Source organism: Rosa rugosa, chromosome 5 (assembly GCF_958449725.1).
Source record: "Rosa rugosa chromosome 5, drRosRugo1.1, whole genome shotgun sequence".
Classification (NCBI taxonomy): Eukaryota; Viridiplantae; Streptophyta; class Magnoliopsida; order Rosales; family Rosaceae; genus Rosa; species Rosa rugosa.
The window spans coordinates 41,342,516-41,358,443 of record NC_084824.1 but is presented as its reverse complement, the minus strand read 5'-3'; the positions used below and the strand labels follow the sequence as shown (position 1 = coordinate 41,358,443).

At 39.0% G+C, this 15,928-nt stretch overlaps 1 protein-coding gene across 1 annotated transcript; it reads right to left on the bottom strand.

The window, feature by feature from the left end:
- Positions 1 to 498: 498 nt before the first annotated feature.
- On the bottom strand, positions 499 to 2,708 carry LOC133713058 (loganic acid O-methyltransferase-like). The gene is made up of 3 exons (XM_062139184.1): positions 2,603 to 2,708; positions 1,274 to 1,933; positions 499 to 874 (listed from the first exon to the last, which is right to left on the bottom strand). Exons 1-3 carry the CDS (start codon positions 2,693 to 2,695, stop codon positions 539 to 541), a joined length of 1,089 nt encoding a protein of 362 aa, XP_061995168.1. The 5' UTR covers positions 2,696 to 2,708; the 3' UTR covers positions 499 to 538.
- Between the last annotated feature and the right edge of the window lie 13,220 nt (positions 2,709 to 15,928).

Genomic DNA, 15,928 nt, shown 5'->3' with positions numbered 1-15,928 from the left:
TAAATTGATTATCATTAAGGCATTCAAAATTGCGATTTAAAATTATAAGTATGAACGGTTCAGGATTGACAAATTTGGTTCGTCTATTGATTTAATCTAGTTTAATAACTTAATGATCACTGATTTGGCTGAAAATTTGCAGAAATGATCTATACATTAGGACCTAAAAACTGAATGGTTGAGATGCCGAAATGTGATCGAAAAGTTGGTCTAATGCCCTATCCCTAGAAAAGACCAAAAAAAGGGATCCCTTAGTGGAAGGGCCCTATATATATACAGATCCTATCTAGAGCGAGACCTCGCTTTAAAATTAAAGTGCGAAGTTAGAGTTTAGGGTCACTTTTCAGTCGCATATCCACATCTCGACCGTTCAGTTTTTAGGTACTAATATATATATATATATATAATCCATGACATTATTGATAACATACAAACTCTGCTTAAACTCAAATGTACACATTTATTCTCTTTTTATTCTCATGTCGCAACAGTAAAAACCAGATACATTGGTTTTCAAGATTGACCGAGTATGTGCAAATCATTTTGCCTTGCGCAGCATGACAAGAAAGTTAGTTCTCTTCCTTTGCTTAAAAATGGAGAGTTCTTTCTCCATTTTCTTGCCATACAAGTCGAAGAGCTCATCTGTGATTTCTTTTCCAAATTGCTGTTTGATGAGTCCCTCCAAGACGGCTCTTCCATGAGCTGCAAGTTGTTTTGCATTTAAGACAGCATCATCTGCTAAAACATGAGGTATTGTTTCCAATGTCTCTATGCTAAAAGATCCATTTTGTTCTACAACTGCTTCGAGTTCTTGGGGGCAGATGGAATACATTGGTATGTTGAATGAATCTAGTTTCTCTTCACTAATTACTCCCTGCATAAAAGAAAAGTAAACACACAGTACCGAAGAAAATATCTTGTTAGATACTACCTACATATAGGCAAGAATAGTTGAGTATAGCAATTATAATACATAAAGTATCCAGATTCTTTTACATGGTTTTCTGAGTTGTGGCATTACTTGGCTATTTATACATATGTGGAATTAAAGTTTACTTGGGTTAATTAGAATGCTGTTAATGTGTGTGATACAAGGATATAATGCTAGTATAATTCAATTAAAGAAGTATCTTCTTCCATTTCATATATACAAAGATGTGTATTGGCCCTCAGACAAAATTTGTTCGCGTCTAATAAGCAGTTTTAGTATCATAATGAGCTAGCTATATACATAGTAGTAGAATGTTGAGCTTAGAGAGTTCAAATTTGTTACCTTTCTGACCATGTCGATGAGACAGGCTTCTATGACTTGTAAGGTCAAATACGCCACGGTAGGAGAAAGAGGGGTACCCTGTGGGTAGCCAGGAATGATAAGGACCAGTAGTCCTCCATACACAAGTTCTTCTGCCCTCGCATGCAGGAAAGACCCCATATTCTCAGAATATTGAGCTTTATAAGCCCTTACTACTTCATCAGTCGAACCCAGGTAATGAATCCGGCCTTTATTCCAAGCCGGACTGTTTTTGTCCTCTACATCTTTTGGTACTTTAGAAAGCCATTGAAGAGCAAAAGAAGAGTGAAACAAGTGAATGGAAGCACTAGGGAATAGGCGACCGTAAAAAGAACCTGGAACTCCCGCAGCATAGTATTGCCTGTTGGAAGGGAGGGATTTGAAGAGCAAGTTAAAATCATTTGGGGTATGATCATTGAAGAAAACTTGAAATTCAGGGATTTGGTGATTCATGAGTCCTTGGCTTTGAAACTTCATCTGTACAGCTTCAAGTATGTTTTCAACTGAAGAAAATGTATTAGGACCAACAGAGCAACCAAGATCCGCAATGTGAAAGGAGTTGGAAGGTAACAAAAGGTCTATGTCAAGCTTTTCTGCAATTCCTTTGGTAACAAGTTCTTTAACAGACTCCATTGCTTTTCTCTGCCAAAATAGATATTGTCCGATGTCATTGTTTAGTTCAGGGGATGCATAGTTTTCAAATTTGTTGTCAAGACCTGTCAGAATTACCTAATCTAGCTGCTTTTGGTTAAAGGAGCCACACATAAAATGATTATATCTTAGTAGTTAAAACTTATAAGTAATAAATATTCTAGGCTTCAAAACAATAATGAGATCATTATAATAGTCAACAATTGCAAATCCTATGGAGATATGAAAAAGTGTGACATGATGTTTGGGAACTCTTTCACAAATAAGCACTCAGAGGTTGAAAATGGCTTTCTGTAGAAGTTTGCGGTAAAGTCACATTTTCTGGGTTATAGAAGAAGACGTGAGCATATTTAGAGCAAGCAAAAAGTACGAGTTTTTATAACAAAGTTTTCTGAGAAAAGCTTTTTCAACGAGAAGTTATGTGCCGTGTGCTCGAATAGAGGTTACGACTAAACATACTCTGTTATGGCAAGGTAATTTTGTAATCAAAAAGCTCAAGGTTGTGGACTTCTTTAGATATATTTTTATGTGCAATTTCAAGGCTCAGTCTCTTGACCAAGAGATTTTCCTACTGACTATACATGAAATGCTTACAATGAACTAAATATGAAGGTCGGACTAGGTAGACTTCATACAACCCGAACTACTATAAAAGAATACCTGGTAAGTAGAGTTCTTGGCATAGCTATCGGGGCCATCTCCACCTTTCATTGGATATCCTTCAGAAACATTTCGGATTTCCTCTGACGCCATCTCTTTTTTTCTCTGCGCTTCAAGGATAAAAGGAATTTACTGATCATCTTTGTAAAGGGCTATAGCCTATAGGCAATGAAAGATCTTAGGCCAATAGGAAGACTGATGATCGAATTTGTGAATTTAACAGTACATCGTGTCAAGACACGGTTGAATGTGAACGTAATAAAATTGAGAAATTAAGTATATGGACCCTTTCATCAAAACAATACCTAATTACTTTTGCAGAGAAAAAGCTGAAAGTATACTTGGAGTTCTTTTGCATGCAAAGAAGAAACAAAAACAAAAGGGTACTACATATTGGTCTCGTGTCAAATATCAGCTATGTTAAGTTGTTAGACTGACTAAACATCTTGCATTTAGACATTATAGGGCAACCTAGCTCAAAGTTCCGTTCAAAAGAAACTTTCCACAGGGTCTGTCATTGTCAAAAACTTGCAGAAATATCAAGATATTATTTGTCAAGGAAATTCACACTTTGATCTTAGCATCCACCAAAGGTGCAGGTAGACAAAAAATACCAAAAATTTGTTAAGCAAAGAAAATTGTTCTGTAAGGGATTACAAAGGTACAATATGCTCACAATGTAGGTTAGGCAAAAATTACGAGTAAGAGAAGGTAGAAATTGAAGAAATGTACAGCAGATCAACAAGAATCGAATAGTTCTCGTTGTTGATCTGCTTAGGATGATAGCCTTGCCAGTCGCCCTTTGTTCCAGTACTTAAGTAATCAGCATCAAATCAAGACAATGACAAAGAAAGAGCAAACAATGATATATCATATATGTATATATAATACATAAGATTCTGTATGAATTTTATATGCTCTTACCTCTGCTTTTATCCCTCGGCTTCAGTCTACGTTTACTCACTCTCTTCTAAACCTTGATATGGATTACATATGTTTCGTACTCTCATTCTTATAGAGAAAACGTACTAGACAAATAAATATAATTAAGTTTTCACTGTTGGCAGCCTTGTATGGATCATCTGCTAAAGTCATACAAAATTATCTAAAATATTGCAAATTCAACTATATCTACCGAGAATGTTAAGGATAATGACTGTCATGCATGACGAGAGTAGACCATTGCAGTTCAAGTAAGACTTGTCAGGGACTTATTGCCTTCTATTTTTCATGCCAAGAATGTCAAGATTAATCACCAATTGTATAGTACTCATGCTGACATGCACATTATGTCAATATCATAGAGAAGCAATCATACAAAATCAACTACATCTGCAGAAAATGGTAAGGTTGATGATTGTCATGCATGACGAGAGAGTGGAATATGTATTATCCTTAGATTATATATGCCCCCATTTGATTCTCCTTTGCTGTTGCTTTTTGCAGTTTTGTTAAAAGTTTCTCTTGCCTAAAAATAATAAAAAAATGCTCCATAATAGGCTTGTCAAGTTGTCAGAGCATATGCAGCAGTAGGCAAGGCCTATAGGTTGAAAATGTATAAAGGCTGATACTATTCACATGAATCGTCTCTGCTTTCATGTTTTGTATGCAGCAGTTGAAGGCGAAGGCGATAAACAAAGTACAATTTTAAATATAAAATCATGGTATGTTAACAAATTTTTTATTTATTTTTAAAACTAAATGAGGATGATAGGCTTGGTAGCATTACTTAGCAATTTTTTATACAAATGTGGATGTGGTCCCCCTTTTCATGGTCGGGCAAATTGAGCAGGCAAGATTTGCCTCTTGAATTGGTTGGGCAGGTGGGCCCCATCACCTTGCCTTACACTATTTCAATCCGTTGCATCTGATTTTTTTTACCTAAGTTGACTAAAAGGCAGCCTTTTGGTATCCACTTTGCCTACTGCTGCATGTGCTTCAATGACAAAGTCACATTTCAAAGATAAGTAATAAGGGAAAAACTCACAAACAGTACATGAACTACGAGCCACTAATAACTTTCGTACCTCAACTTCAAAAAATATCATTTTGGTACCTGGACTTTTCACCCCGACCCAAGATTCATACCTGGGAACAGTAAAACCGTTAACGGGGTTAACTTTTCAAGGGTATAGTCGTCCTTTCACTGTTCATCTTCTCCAAACCTATCTCCTATCTCTCTGCAATTCCAGATTTTTCATCTTCTTCTTCATACCTCAGTGAAAATGAGCATCAATTCATTTGCTTTAATGGGTTTTGTTCCAAAATTCATTTAGATTCTTGGGTATGTTTCTATTTCATTATTTGTATTAGTTCTTCCCCAATTTTCAAACTATCTGCAACACCAAAAACTCGTAGCAGAAGAAAAATCCAAATCATGAATTTGCACAATCCAGATTGGCCTTGACGTCATTTCTCCTCGCCGCTTCATCGAACTTCTCCTTCAGCCCCTTGAGAACTACAACACCACATCAAAACCAAATCACACAGAGTCAGCACAATCGGCGAGCTAAAAAAAAAAGTTAACGGAAGGTGAAGAGGTAGCTTGGATTACTGGATATGGCCAAGGCGTTGACGGGAGGATTGAACATGGTGATGACGGCGACGCCATCGCTTCCAACCTCCAAGGTGACCTTGACGCCCGCCATGGATCCACGAACCAGAAGCATCCTGGGGTTTTGTGATGAGGATAAGAAAATGGAGGAGAAAGCAAAAACGAAGATGATTGAGTATGAGATCACACTACTACGAGTATGGGTCTGTGTATAAATTTTCTATTTTGTTAATTATGCAAATTCATGATTGGGATTTTTCTTCTGCTATGAGTTTCTGGTGTTGCAAATAGTTTGAAAATTGGGGAAGAACTGAAGAACTAATACAAATAATGAAATAGAAACATACCCAAGAATCTAAATGAATTTTGGAACAAAACCCATCAAAGCAAACGAATTGATGCTCATTTTCACTGAGGTATGAAAAAGAAGATGAAAAATCTGGAATTGTAGAGATAGGAGAGAGGTTTGGAGAAGATGAACAGTGAAATGATGACTATACCATTGAAAAGTTAACCCCGTTAACGGTTTTACTGTTCCCAGGTATGAATCTTGGGTCGGGGTGAAAAGTCCAGGTACCAAAATGATATTTTTTGAAATTGAGGTACGAAAGTTATTAGTGGCTCGTAGTTCAGGTACTGTTTGTGAGTTTTTCCCAAGTAATAATGGGATACTTGTGCACAAAATGCAGTTATTGTAAGATCTTGAATTTAAGATATCTTAGAGAAGAAATGTATATTTCTCTTAAAAATGAGTATAATTGTCAGCTACCAAATGTGTTTTTTTTTTTTGGTCAAAACTACCAAATGTGTTGGAGTACTATGCGGAAAGCTTTAATAAACCAGAGCCAGCACCATATGGTATAAAACTCCAAATACGCCATTATCCAAATAGTAAACTTTTTTCAATATGAAACAGTTATCCTGATTTGGTCAATACGCTGTTCTCAAAAGGTGTGGTTTTTGTACCACAATGGGTCACTGGCACTGGGAGCATTACCCCAGTTGCTCCTCCTAAATCTCCAAAGTGATGACAACTATTATTTAACGAAAGCAAGTGGGAAGAGCTTGAACAATGGAATGACGACTCTGGCTAGTGGAACGAATGATCAGCAAAACAGAGGAGGCAAAGCAAGGAAGAAAAAGAAGGAGAAGAAAATATTAGTTGTGTAAAACTGTAAATGTCACACCTCAAAAAGGCTCAAACTAGACTCGAGCTGTCTTTTTTTCTGAGCATTCTTTGTATTCTCTTGTATAATCGAGGTTAGGTGTAGTTGTAAAAATAGACGGATATTGATTATTGTACAAGATCTCTATATGGTTATTCTAATATGATCTAAATTATAACTTTAATTTGGATGTAGTATTGTGAAAGTTGACCTGTAAATCTTCTTGCCTATTTCTGATAGAATGACCAAAAGTTCAATCATCTAGCTAGTAGTAAAACCAGTAAGGTAAAAAGCAAGTGTGGACGTAATAATAACTGTGGTCTAAGCTGGCTGAGCTATTACTCCTCAGGCTGAGGTCATCCTTTGGAAATATTGATAGGGGAGACGACAAATGGTAAGCTAATTAGCAAGTGTAAATTGACATAGACTGCTAAGAATTTGAACAGCTGAATATAGACTGTTAAATCATGATAATTATGATACTCATGAATTAGTTTTTTTTACTGTGGTCACCAACTTTGAGTTCATGCCTAGCCAAGAACATCTACTAAATGCGGTGAGAAAATAGAGACGCTACTGTTCTATGATTGCTTCGTCTAATATCTACTGTGGATATGTAAAACTTTAATGACTATAATTTGTAGAAGCATGGAAAATACAGAGCTGCGCTTCAGTCCCTTCCCTTTGATTCTTCATGTAACTTGCTTGGCACTTGTGACCAATGTTTTCAAAGGCAAAGGTGGAAGCTGAGGTATTTTGTTAGTACATTGTGAGGCGTATGCCTCGAGGCGTTCGCCTTTCCCACATTTGTTTCATGAACTTCAACTTTTTTATGTACTTCAATGCTTTGTCTCTTCCATCTTTGAATAAAATATGGTTATACTAACAAATAAAAGGTTAACATTATAAACATAGATCGCACTACTTGGAGAACAAGATAGATCTTACGATCAAGTGAAACGATTAAGGGAGAGATTGATAACATTAAGAAAAAAAATTAGATATATGTTTAAGTATATTGGTATTCGAGAGAGAATTGTAGAGAGAGATGTGTATTATTATTGAGAATAGGAGCCCTATATATAGGGATTACAAAGTACTAGTTCTAATGTTACAAGGAATACCAATCCGTTTAGGATTGGGAAATCTAGAACCTTCTCTCCTATTGCTACTCCTAGTTTGATAAGGCACACTAAATCGATATTCCTTCAACACTCCCCCTTGTGCCGCTTCAAACTTGGTGGTGACGCTTCATCCGTTACCTCGTTAAAAACCTTGTCAGGTAACAAAAACCCTGTGGGATAAAAATAACCCTGGTCGAAGGACAAAAAGAGCACAACACGTCCTTCACTCTTCGAGATCGAACATGCAGACATCATAACTCCCCCTGATGTCGATGTCTCCCCCTGATTGCTACAATCGTGGGAGTTCGGATAACTTTCTCAATCCGATGCTCTTCACATGTTTCTCGAAGGTGGATTTAGGTAACGACTTAGTGAATAAGTCCGCTACATTATCCTCTGATCGGATTTGATTCACTTCAATCTTTAGAAGTGATTGTTGTTGCTGATTATAAAAGAACTTAGGCGATATATGCTTGGTGTTGTCGCCTTTGATGAAACCTAACTTCATTTGTTCAATACAAGCTGCATTATCCTCATAAATGCATGTAGGTTCATCTATGGTAGACTTCAAACCACAACTTCCTTGAATATGTCGAATTACAGACCTTAGCCATACACATTCACGTACAGCTTCATGTAGAGCAATAATTAATCTTTGCATGATTCGAGGAAGTAGCAACAAGGGTCTGTTTTGTAGACCTCCAAGATATCGCAGTGCTTCCCATGGTAAAGACATAACCAGTTTGGGAGCGACCTTTGTGAGGGTCAGAGAGGCACCCTGCATCAGCAAAACCCATCAAGACATCATTGTCGTTTTGATAAAGGGAGATAGGAGGACGCCGGCCACCATGAGCGGCGGCGGCGCCGGCGGCGGCAACATGGCCGGCGGCCATTCCATGGACGGGGGCGTTTTGCCTTTTGGGGTCCGATCCCAACTTTCCGTCATTCCTTTTCTCTCTGTAAGGATAGAATAGGCCCATATCAATCGTACCTCTTAGGTATCGAAAGATTGTCTTTACACCAATCCAATGGCGGCGTTTTGGCGCAGAGCTATGTCGAGCTAACAAGTTCACTGCGAATGAGATATCCGGTCTTGTGCATTGAGCTAAGTACAATAATGCGCCTATTGCACTCAAATAGGGCACTTCGGCCTCTAATGGTTCTTCGTCCTCATCCCTTGGACGAAATGGATCTTTTCCGGGCTCAAGACTACGACCGATCATGGGAGTACTCGCAGGCTTCGCTTTATCTTCATTAAAGCGCCTTAGGACCTTCTGAGTATATGCAGACTGATGGATCAAAATCCCATCACTACGGTGCTCGAGTTCTAAACCGAGACAAAACCGTGTTTTCCCAAGATCTTTCATCTCAAATTCGGATTTCAAGTATTTAGCAGTTTCCTTTAACTCATCTAGAGTTCCAATTAGGTTCATGTCATCGACATAAACTGCTACGATTGCAAATCCGGAACTTGTTCTTTTAATGAACACGCATGGGCATATTTCATTGTTAATATATCCCTTCCCAATCAAGTAGTCACTTAGACGGTTATACCACATCCGTCCGGATTGTTTTAATCCATATAGTGAGCGTTTTAATCTTATTGAAAACGCGCTCCGTGGTTTAGAGCCACTTGATTTGGGTAATTGAAGTCCATCTGGAACCTTCATATATATCTCTGAATCTAGATCCCCATAGAGATATGCTGTAACCACATCCATAAGCTGCATGTCAAGTTTTTCGGAAACTACCAAACTGACAAGGTAGCGGAACGTTATAACGTCCATTACGGGAGAATATGTTTCCTCGTAGTCGATTCCAGGGCGTTGTGAGAAACCTTGCGCCACAAGGCGGGCTTTATATCTTACCACCTCATTTTTCTCATTACGCTTTCTAACAAAGACCCATTTATGGCCAACAGGCTTTACACTTGGGGGTGTCTGCGTTACAGGCCCAAATACCTGTCTCTTTGTTAGTGAATCCAATTCAACCTGGATCGCATCTTTCCATTTAGGCCAATCTGCTCTTCGTTGACATTCTTCAACAGAGCGAGGTTCGATATCATCATATTTTATAATTCCTTTTGCAATATGATATGCGAATGCATCATCAATCGCCATAGAATTTCTATCCATCATCTCATGTACACTAGTGTAATTTATGGAGATCTCTCTATTCTATGGAGTTGGTTCTGACATTGGAGCGTCCCCCAATGATGTCTCTTGGACATAACCATAATCCGGAATATTCTCATGAGATGGATTATTCACATCGATGATTAATGGATTATTTTGTGCCAAACTCGCTTTCTTTCTTGGGCGAGAATCCATCGAACCTATGGGCCTCCCGCGCTTCCTGGCAGGAGCCGTGGGCCTAGCCATGACGTCACCATCATTGAGAGATGGGACGTTGGCGCCATGCTCATATCCTCTTGAGTTGGCGTCATGTCCTCTAGTTTTAGGGACTTCAATCCTTGCAGGCACGTTTGCAGCAGGTATGTGTGATCTCGTCACTTTAGCGATATCAGAAAACGCATCAGGCATCGATTCTGCTACGTTCTGAAGATCGAGGATTCTCCGCACTTCAATTTCGGACTGTGCGGTTTGGGGATCAAGATGAGATAGAGTGGGGACAGACCACGACAATTCCTGTCGTTCCTGTTGAACATTAGCATGACATGTGACCAGCGTGTCGATGCATCAACCAATACCATAAAATATCGAAATGGTCCGAATAGTGGTTGCGTACAACCCACTAGAGCGACACATAAGTTTCTCTAAGACTCGTTTATGTCCGTAGTCATTAGAGGTGATGCAAAGGAACTCTTGTCCATTCTCACAATGTGTTTCCACATGAAAACCATTGGCTCTTATATCTTTGAAGCTTAATAGGGTTCTTCCTGCCCTAGGAGCATAGAGAGCTTCGGTGACATTTAAACTCGTGCCATTTGGCAACATAAATTGGGCTGGTCCTCGACCATGGATCAATCGAGATGATCCAGCCATCGTAGTCACGGAAGATCGAGATGGTGTCATCCATAGAAATAGCTGTCTATTTCGAAGGATAGTATGTGTAGTTGCACTATCCACGAGGCATTCTAGCTCTCCAGGAAACATACTGAAAAATAATAAAGTTCGAATTAAAAATATGTCCAAGACATTGTATAGAACAAATCGAAAACTTTATTAAAATAGCCAATGATTACATCAAAGTTTCTTGACCAAAATCTAATCCAATATAAAAATCAAACCGTAGACAAATCGTAGTCACTCAATCCGTTCGGTAATTTCAATTTAGTTGTGACCAGGTAAGGTAAGGCGAGATTTTGGTGGAGCGTTGCTCACTTTTAAAACCGTTCTCTCAGATCAAACCTTGCCTAGACATCACAAGTACTCTTGAGTACGCCTAGAGGGAAAAAGTTAATACAATAAGTCATTTTATTGATTTAAGGCATAATAGCCATTACATAATTCTTGGAAAAATAAGGGACTATACTAATCAAAATCTGCAGCATCCTTGTGCAATTCTTTGTCAGATTTGAAGTCCGCTATGGTGAGATTGACGTTGGCATCATCACCATCTTCTTCTTCTATATTTTCGGCAAGATTGGCTTCATGCTCTCTGAAGTCTCTAAATGCCTTGTAATGCGCAGCTAATTGTTTGCTTGCTTTGCATTGTTTGAACCAATGCTCACTAGATCCACATCGATGACACATGTCATTGTGATTTCCTCCCTTTAATTGAGGTGCATTGTTTGCACTTGGGTGGCGTCCCTTATAGGAGTTGGCGCCATTCCCACGGCCTTGGGTGGCTCCTCCACGTCCTGGAGCCCCACGGCCTCCTCTCCCACGTTGCCATGTATTGCCACGTGATCGTCCTTCATTCTGACGAGTACCTTCCTTTGTAGGGCGGTTATATGGACCAGAACGTCCGTTGTGTCCCTGATTCTTAGGGTTCCGCTCCTTGCGCCCTCCTTTGGGTGCATTATTATAATTTGCCTCATGAACGCTCTTAGTTCCGATGGGCCTTGAATTATAATTTTTCACGAGGATATTATCATGCTTTTCAGCTACAGACATAATATTAATTAGCTGATGAAACCTCGTGAGCCGTCCAGTATTGAATTCAGTTCGGTATTGCTTTGATAGCAAAATAGCTGCGACGGGGAAGGTGGAGAGAGTTTTCTCAATTAGTTCTTGCTCTGTGACAGGTTGTCCACAGAACCCCAACATGGTCTTGAGGCGAAGAACTTCTGAATTATATTCAGCTACAGACTTGAAGTCAGCAAATCGTAGATTGTTCCATTGAACTTTCAAGTCAGGGAGGAGGGTATCCTTTACATTACCAAAACGCTCCTCAAGCGCAACCCATAATTCTCTAGCATCCTTGATTGCCATATACTCCAATCGGAGTGATTTATCCATGTGGCATCTCATCAAGATGAGAGCGGTGGCATTATTTGTAGCCGTACGCTCAAATATGAGGTCGGGATTTGGTGCTTGAATTACGGGTAGGATCCCTTTTGAAGTGAGATGGTTCTCAACATCCGTGACCCAACTATGATATTCCGAGCCAGTTGAGTCAAGGATAGGAAAGTCAAGTTTTGACATCCTGAAATAAGAAGAAGAAATATATTAGTTTCGGAGTTTAAAACTTCCACGACAACTAAATATTGAGATTTCCGAGCTATGCTACCAAGAAATCGATTTCCAAGAAAATTGGATTAGACCGAAACAATGATGTTTATAAGGTCGTTAATCGATGCTTGCGGACGCTCTTAGTCCGAAGTCTTACGAACGCTCTTAGTTCGTTTATAGCGCGAATCCCCACGATTCCGCTTTCTCAAAATCGAACCCACGTTATAAGAAAGGTGGGATGTAGAAGAAGGGAGGTTTTCAAGTCCCCGAGAAAAAGAAGAAATATTTAAATTAGGAACTTTAAAACTTACTCTTTTGGGTACTTACTTGTTGGTTTTGAATAACGCGCGTGTCGATGCAGGCGTGATTGAGCGAAGGTTTGCAGCGGTGTCGGATAGGGGCTGCAAAAGATGTTGCAGCGGCAGCGAGTTGCAGCAGGTGGGAAAAGGAGTTGCTGAGGTAGGTGCGCTGTAGGGGCAGCAGGGGCACGGCAGAGATGCAGGGGCAGCAATGCAGGGCTGCAGGCGCGCGGGCGTTTGGGCAAGCAGCAACGTGCGCAGGGGCGCGGGGATGCTGCAAGGGCAGCAGGCGGGCAGCAGGTGCCGCGGGGCTGCAGGGCAGCGACGCAGGGGCGTGTGGCTGCAGGTGCAGCGCGCAGGGCAGCAGGGGCTGCTGCGATGTGGTAGGGCTAGCTCGGGCTAGGTGGCTTCGGCAGATTTTGGTGAAGAGGATTGATTGGGTTTTTTGTTTTGTGGCTAGAGTCGTGCTGATAACGTGTTTAAGTATATTGGTATTCGAGAGAGAATTGTAGAGAGAGATGTGTATTATTATTGAGAATAGGAGCCCTATATATAGGGATTACAAAGTACTAGTTCTAATGTTACAAGGAATACCAATCCGTGTAGGATTGGGAAATCTAGAACCTTCTCTCCTATTGCTACTCCTAGTTTGATAAGGCACACTAAATCGATATTCCTTCAACAATATAAAGCCAATTTTCTAAAGAGATATTGGGAAAAACCCACATATTTTCCTATCAATCTACACCCAATCCACGTAGGCAACCTTCCTTGTAGAGTGTTGATGTATAATTAATATATTTTTTGTGTTTTTTCTATGGGGAAATGATCATTTACCCAATTTTGGGGTTAACCCAAACACTCTAAGAGATTGCCCACTTACCCAAATACTCTAAGAGATCATTTCCCTAATACCAAATTAAGTATTTTTTTTTATTCCTTTTTATTTATTTTTGGGACAATTTTGCCCTCTCCTTCCTTGTCACTTAAATTGAGAAGTCATCGGAGACCTTGCTGGACTCCGGTGACCAGCGGCCGGCGACCTGTGACCGGTCACCGGAATCCCGAATCCGGCTACAGGACTGGTGACCAGATTCCGGCGTCTGATTTTATTGCCCCCTAATAATACCATGTAATCATATTATTGCCCCCCCCCCCAATAATCATATTATTGCCCCCCAATAATTATATTATTGCTCCCCAGTGATCATATTATTGCCCCCTAAATTTTTTTTTCTGTTTTCTTTTTTCTTTCCTTCTGGGCATTCTGCCCCAATTTTACCAAAAATAATAATAATAATTTGATTACGGTGAAGCAAAATCGAAGACCTCCATAGAGCAATTGGAATCTCAGATCCATGAGCGTCAGATCTCCACACTCTCCATCTCCACCAAGCAAACCGAGCTCCAGACCTCACAGTCTCATCTCCACAAGCTCATTGCCCTCGAGAACCTCCCCATCTTCCACGGCCGGGCCGGCAATGAGAACGCCGTCGATTGGCTCACCGCCACCGAGCCCCACTTCGTCTACTTCGACATCCCCGCCGCCGACCGAGTCAAGATCACCGCCACTCGCTTGCGCAGCGACGCGAGCCCCTGGATGTGCTGGTACGAGTCTCGGTACCCGGCGAGTGCGCCGGGGTCGATTTTCAGGTATGAGTTTCTAAGGTTTTTCCGGCCGGAGACGCTCATCGCCGCTGTCTGTAATTTGGAGCAGAAGAGGTCGGTGAAGGAGTATGAGGTGGAGTTTCTGAGGCTGGCTACCGGAGGTGGGGATCTCAGAGCCGTGGTTGAACAATACAGAGAGAGAGAGTCTGGGAGGAGAGAGAGGCTGAGGGGAGTCGAGAGAGAGTATGAGGGGAGTAGTTGTTAATTAAAATAAGGGCAATACTGTCAATAGATGTTAAATTGGGTAAATGGGAGTAAAAAACTCTTAGTGGAGTAAGTGGACAATTTTTAGGCTAAAATTGGGTAAGTGGTCACGGCCCCTGGAATCTCCAAATTTACTCACTTGACCTCCTATGCTTTTTACACCTCCTATCAAATTTTTAAATAACTAAATTACTCACTAAACCTCACTAAAGTTCCTCAAATAACCTCACTCATATAATTTGCAAACAAATTATTACCTTAAAATAAAAAAACTTAGTCATTTCAATTATTTAATTACTCTATAAATCTTAGCTACATATTCATTCCTTAATCAGACAACATGCATAAATCTCTTTTCCAATAAAAAAAAATCAAACACAAGGTATTAAGTTTCAAAAATTAATTTCTAATCAATAAGAAATAACATGAACTATTCTGTGGTTTTTTTTAATTTTTTTTCTATTTTAGCTGTGCAAAAAAAATAGAGACATCATTTTTTTTCTATTTTTTGTACCTCATGATTAATTATTTAAGTATTTTTTTTTAATTGCTAGCTCTCTTTTTTTATAGCAAATATAATGGATAGACTTAGATTTAGGTCATAAATCATAATAGGACTTATTTTGTTTTCCCTCACCAATATGCATTCAACATATATATCATATATTTTAATGTCACATAATCTTAATCATAGTTTTAATTCTTATTAAATAAATATAAATGCTTTCATGAGTATGTAGTGAAATTGGAAAATGAAAATAGATAAGGAAAATAATAAAGAATACAATCTAATATTATTGAATTAGAAAGTCTACATAAAATAAATAAATATTTTTTTGGTATAATTATAGTCCCTAATAGTCATTTTATAGTAAGTTATATATGTCATTTAATAAGTCATAATAGAGTGAGGTCAAGTGAGCAGATTTAGAGGTAAACACTCTTTTCTATATGCCGGATTTATTCTTGGACAATTTTTTTTTTTTTTTGAGAGGTTGGGCAACCTTCCTTGTAGAGTGTTGATATATAATTATAGCATATGACATTATGGCTTAAATTGTGCATGCTTTTATTTCAAATTTTCATTGAGGGTGTATGTGTGTGTGTGTGTCTATATATATATATATAGGGTCAGGATCAATGGACACATTATTTGACACAATTTTTTACACTTATTTGAAGCCCTTAGATATAAAATCATTGAATGGTCTTGATTAATTCTCAAAAATGACATGGCATTTGAGTTTTATTCCAGAAAAAAAAAATAACATAAAATTAGATGAAAATTTTCTTTTTATAAAAGAAATAAAAATAAAAACTAAGATCAGAGAAGAACACAATCAAAATCTAACAGAATCTAAACAAGAATTCCCTCTTCTAAACATGAACTCTTTCATTCATTTATAATTGGTTCAGCAGAAGACTTCACCTTAACATAATCATGGCAAAGAGTTCACCTCTCACCACTCTCCCTTGCGGCCTTGCGTACCTTCAGTAAACTAAACTACTAAAACAAACCATATATTCTCTTACAGCTTTTTTGAGGCCGTTTTACAAATACTTTTCCGTGCAGAATACATAAGATGTGATGCGCCCTCTCCCCACCAAATCCATCACTAGTTGGGAGCCCAGAATAGTAGACTGATTTCCTTGGTTATATGACAAATTTAGCAA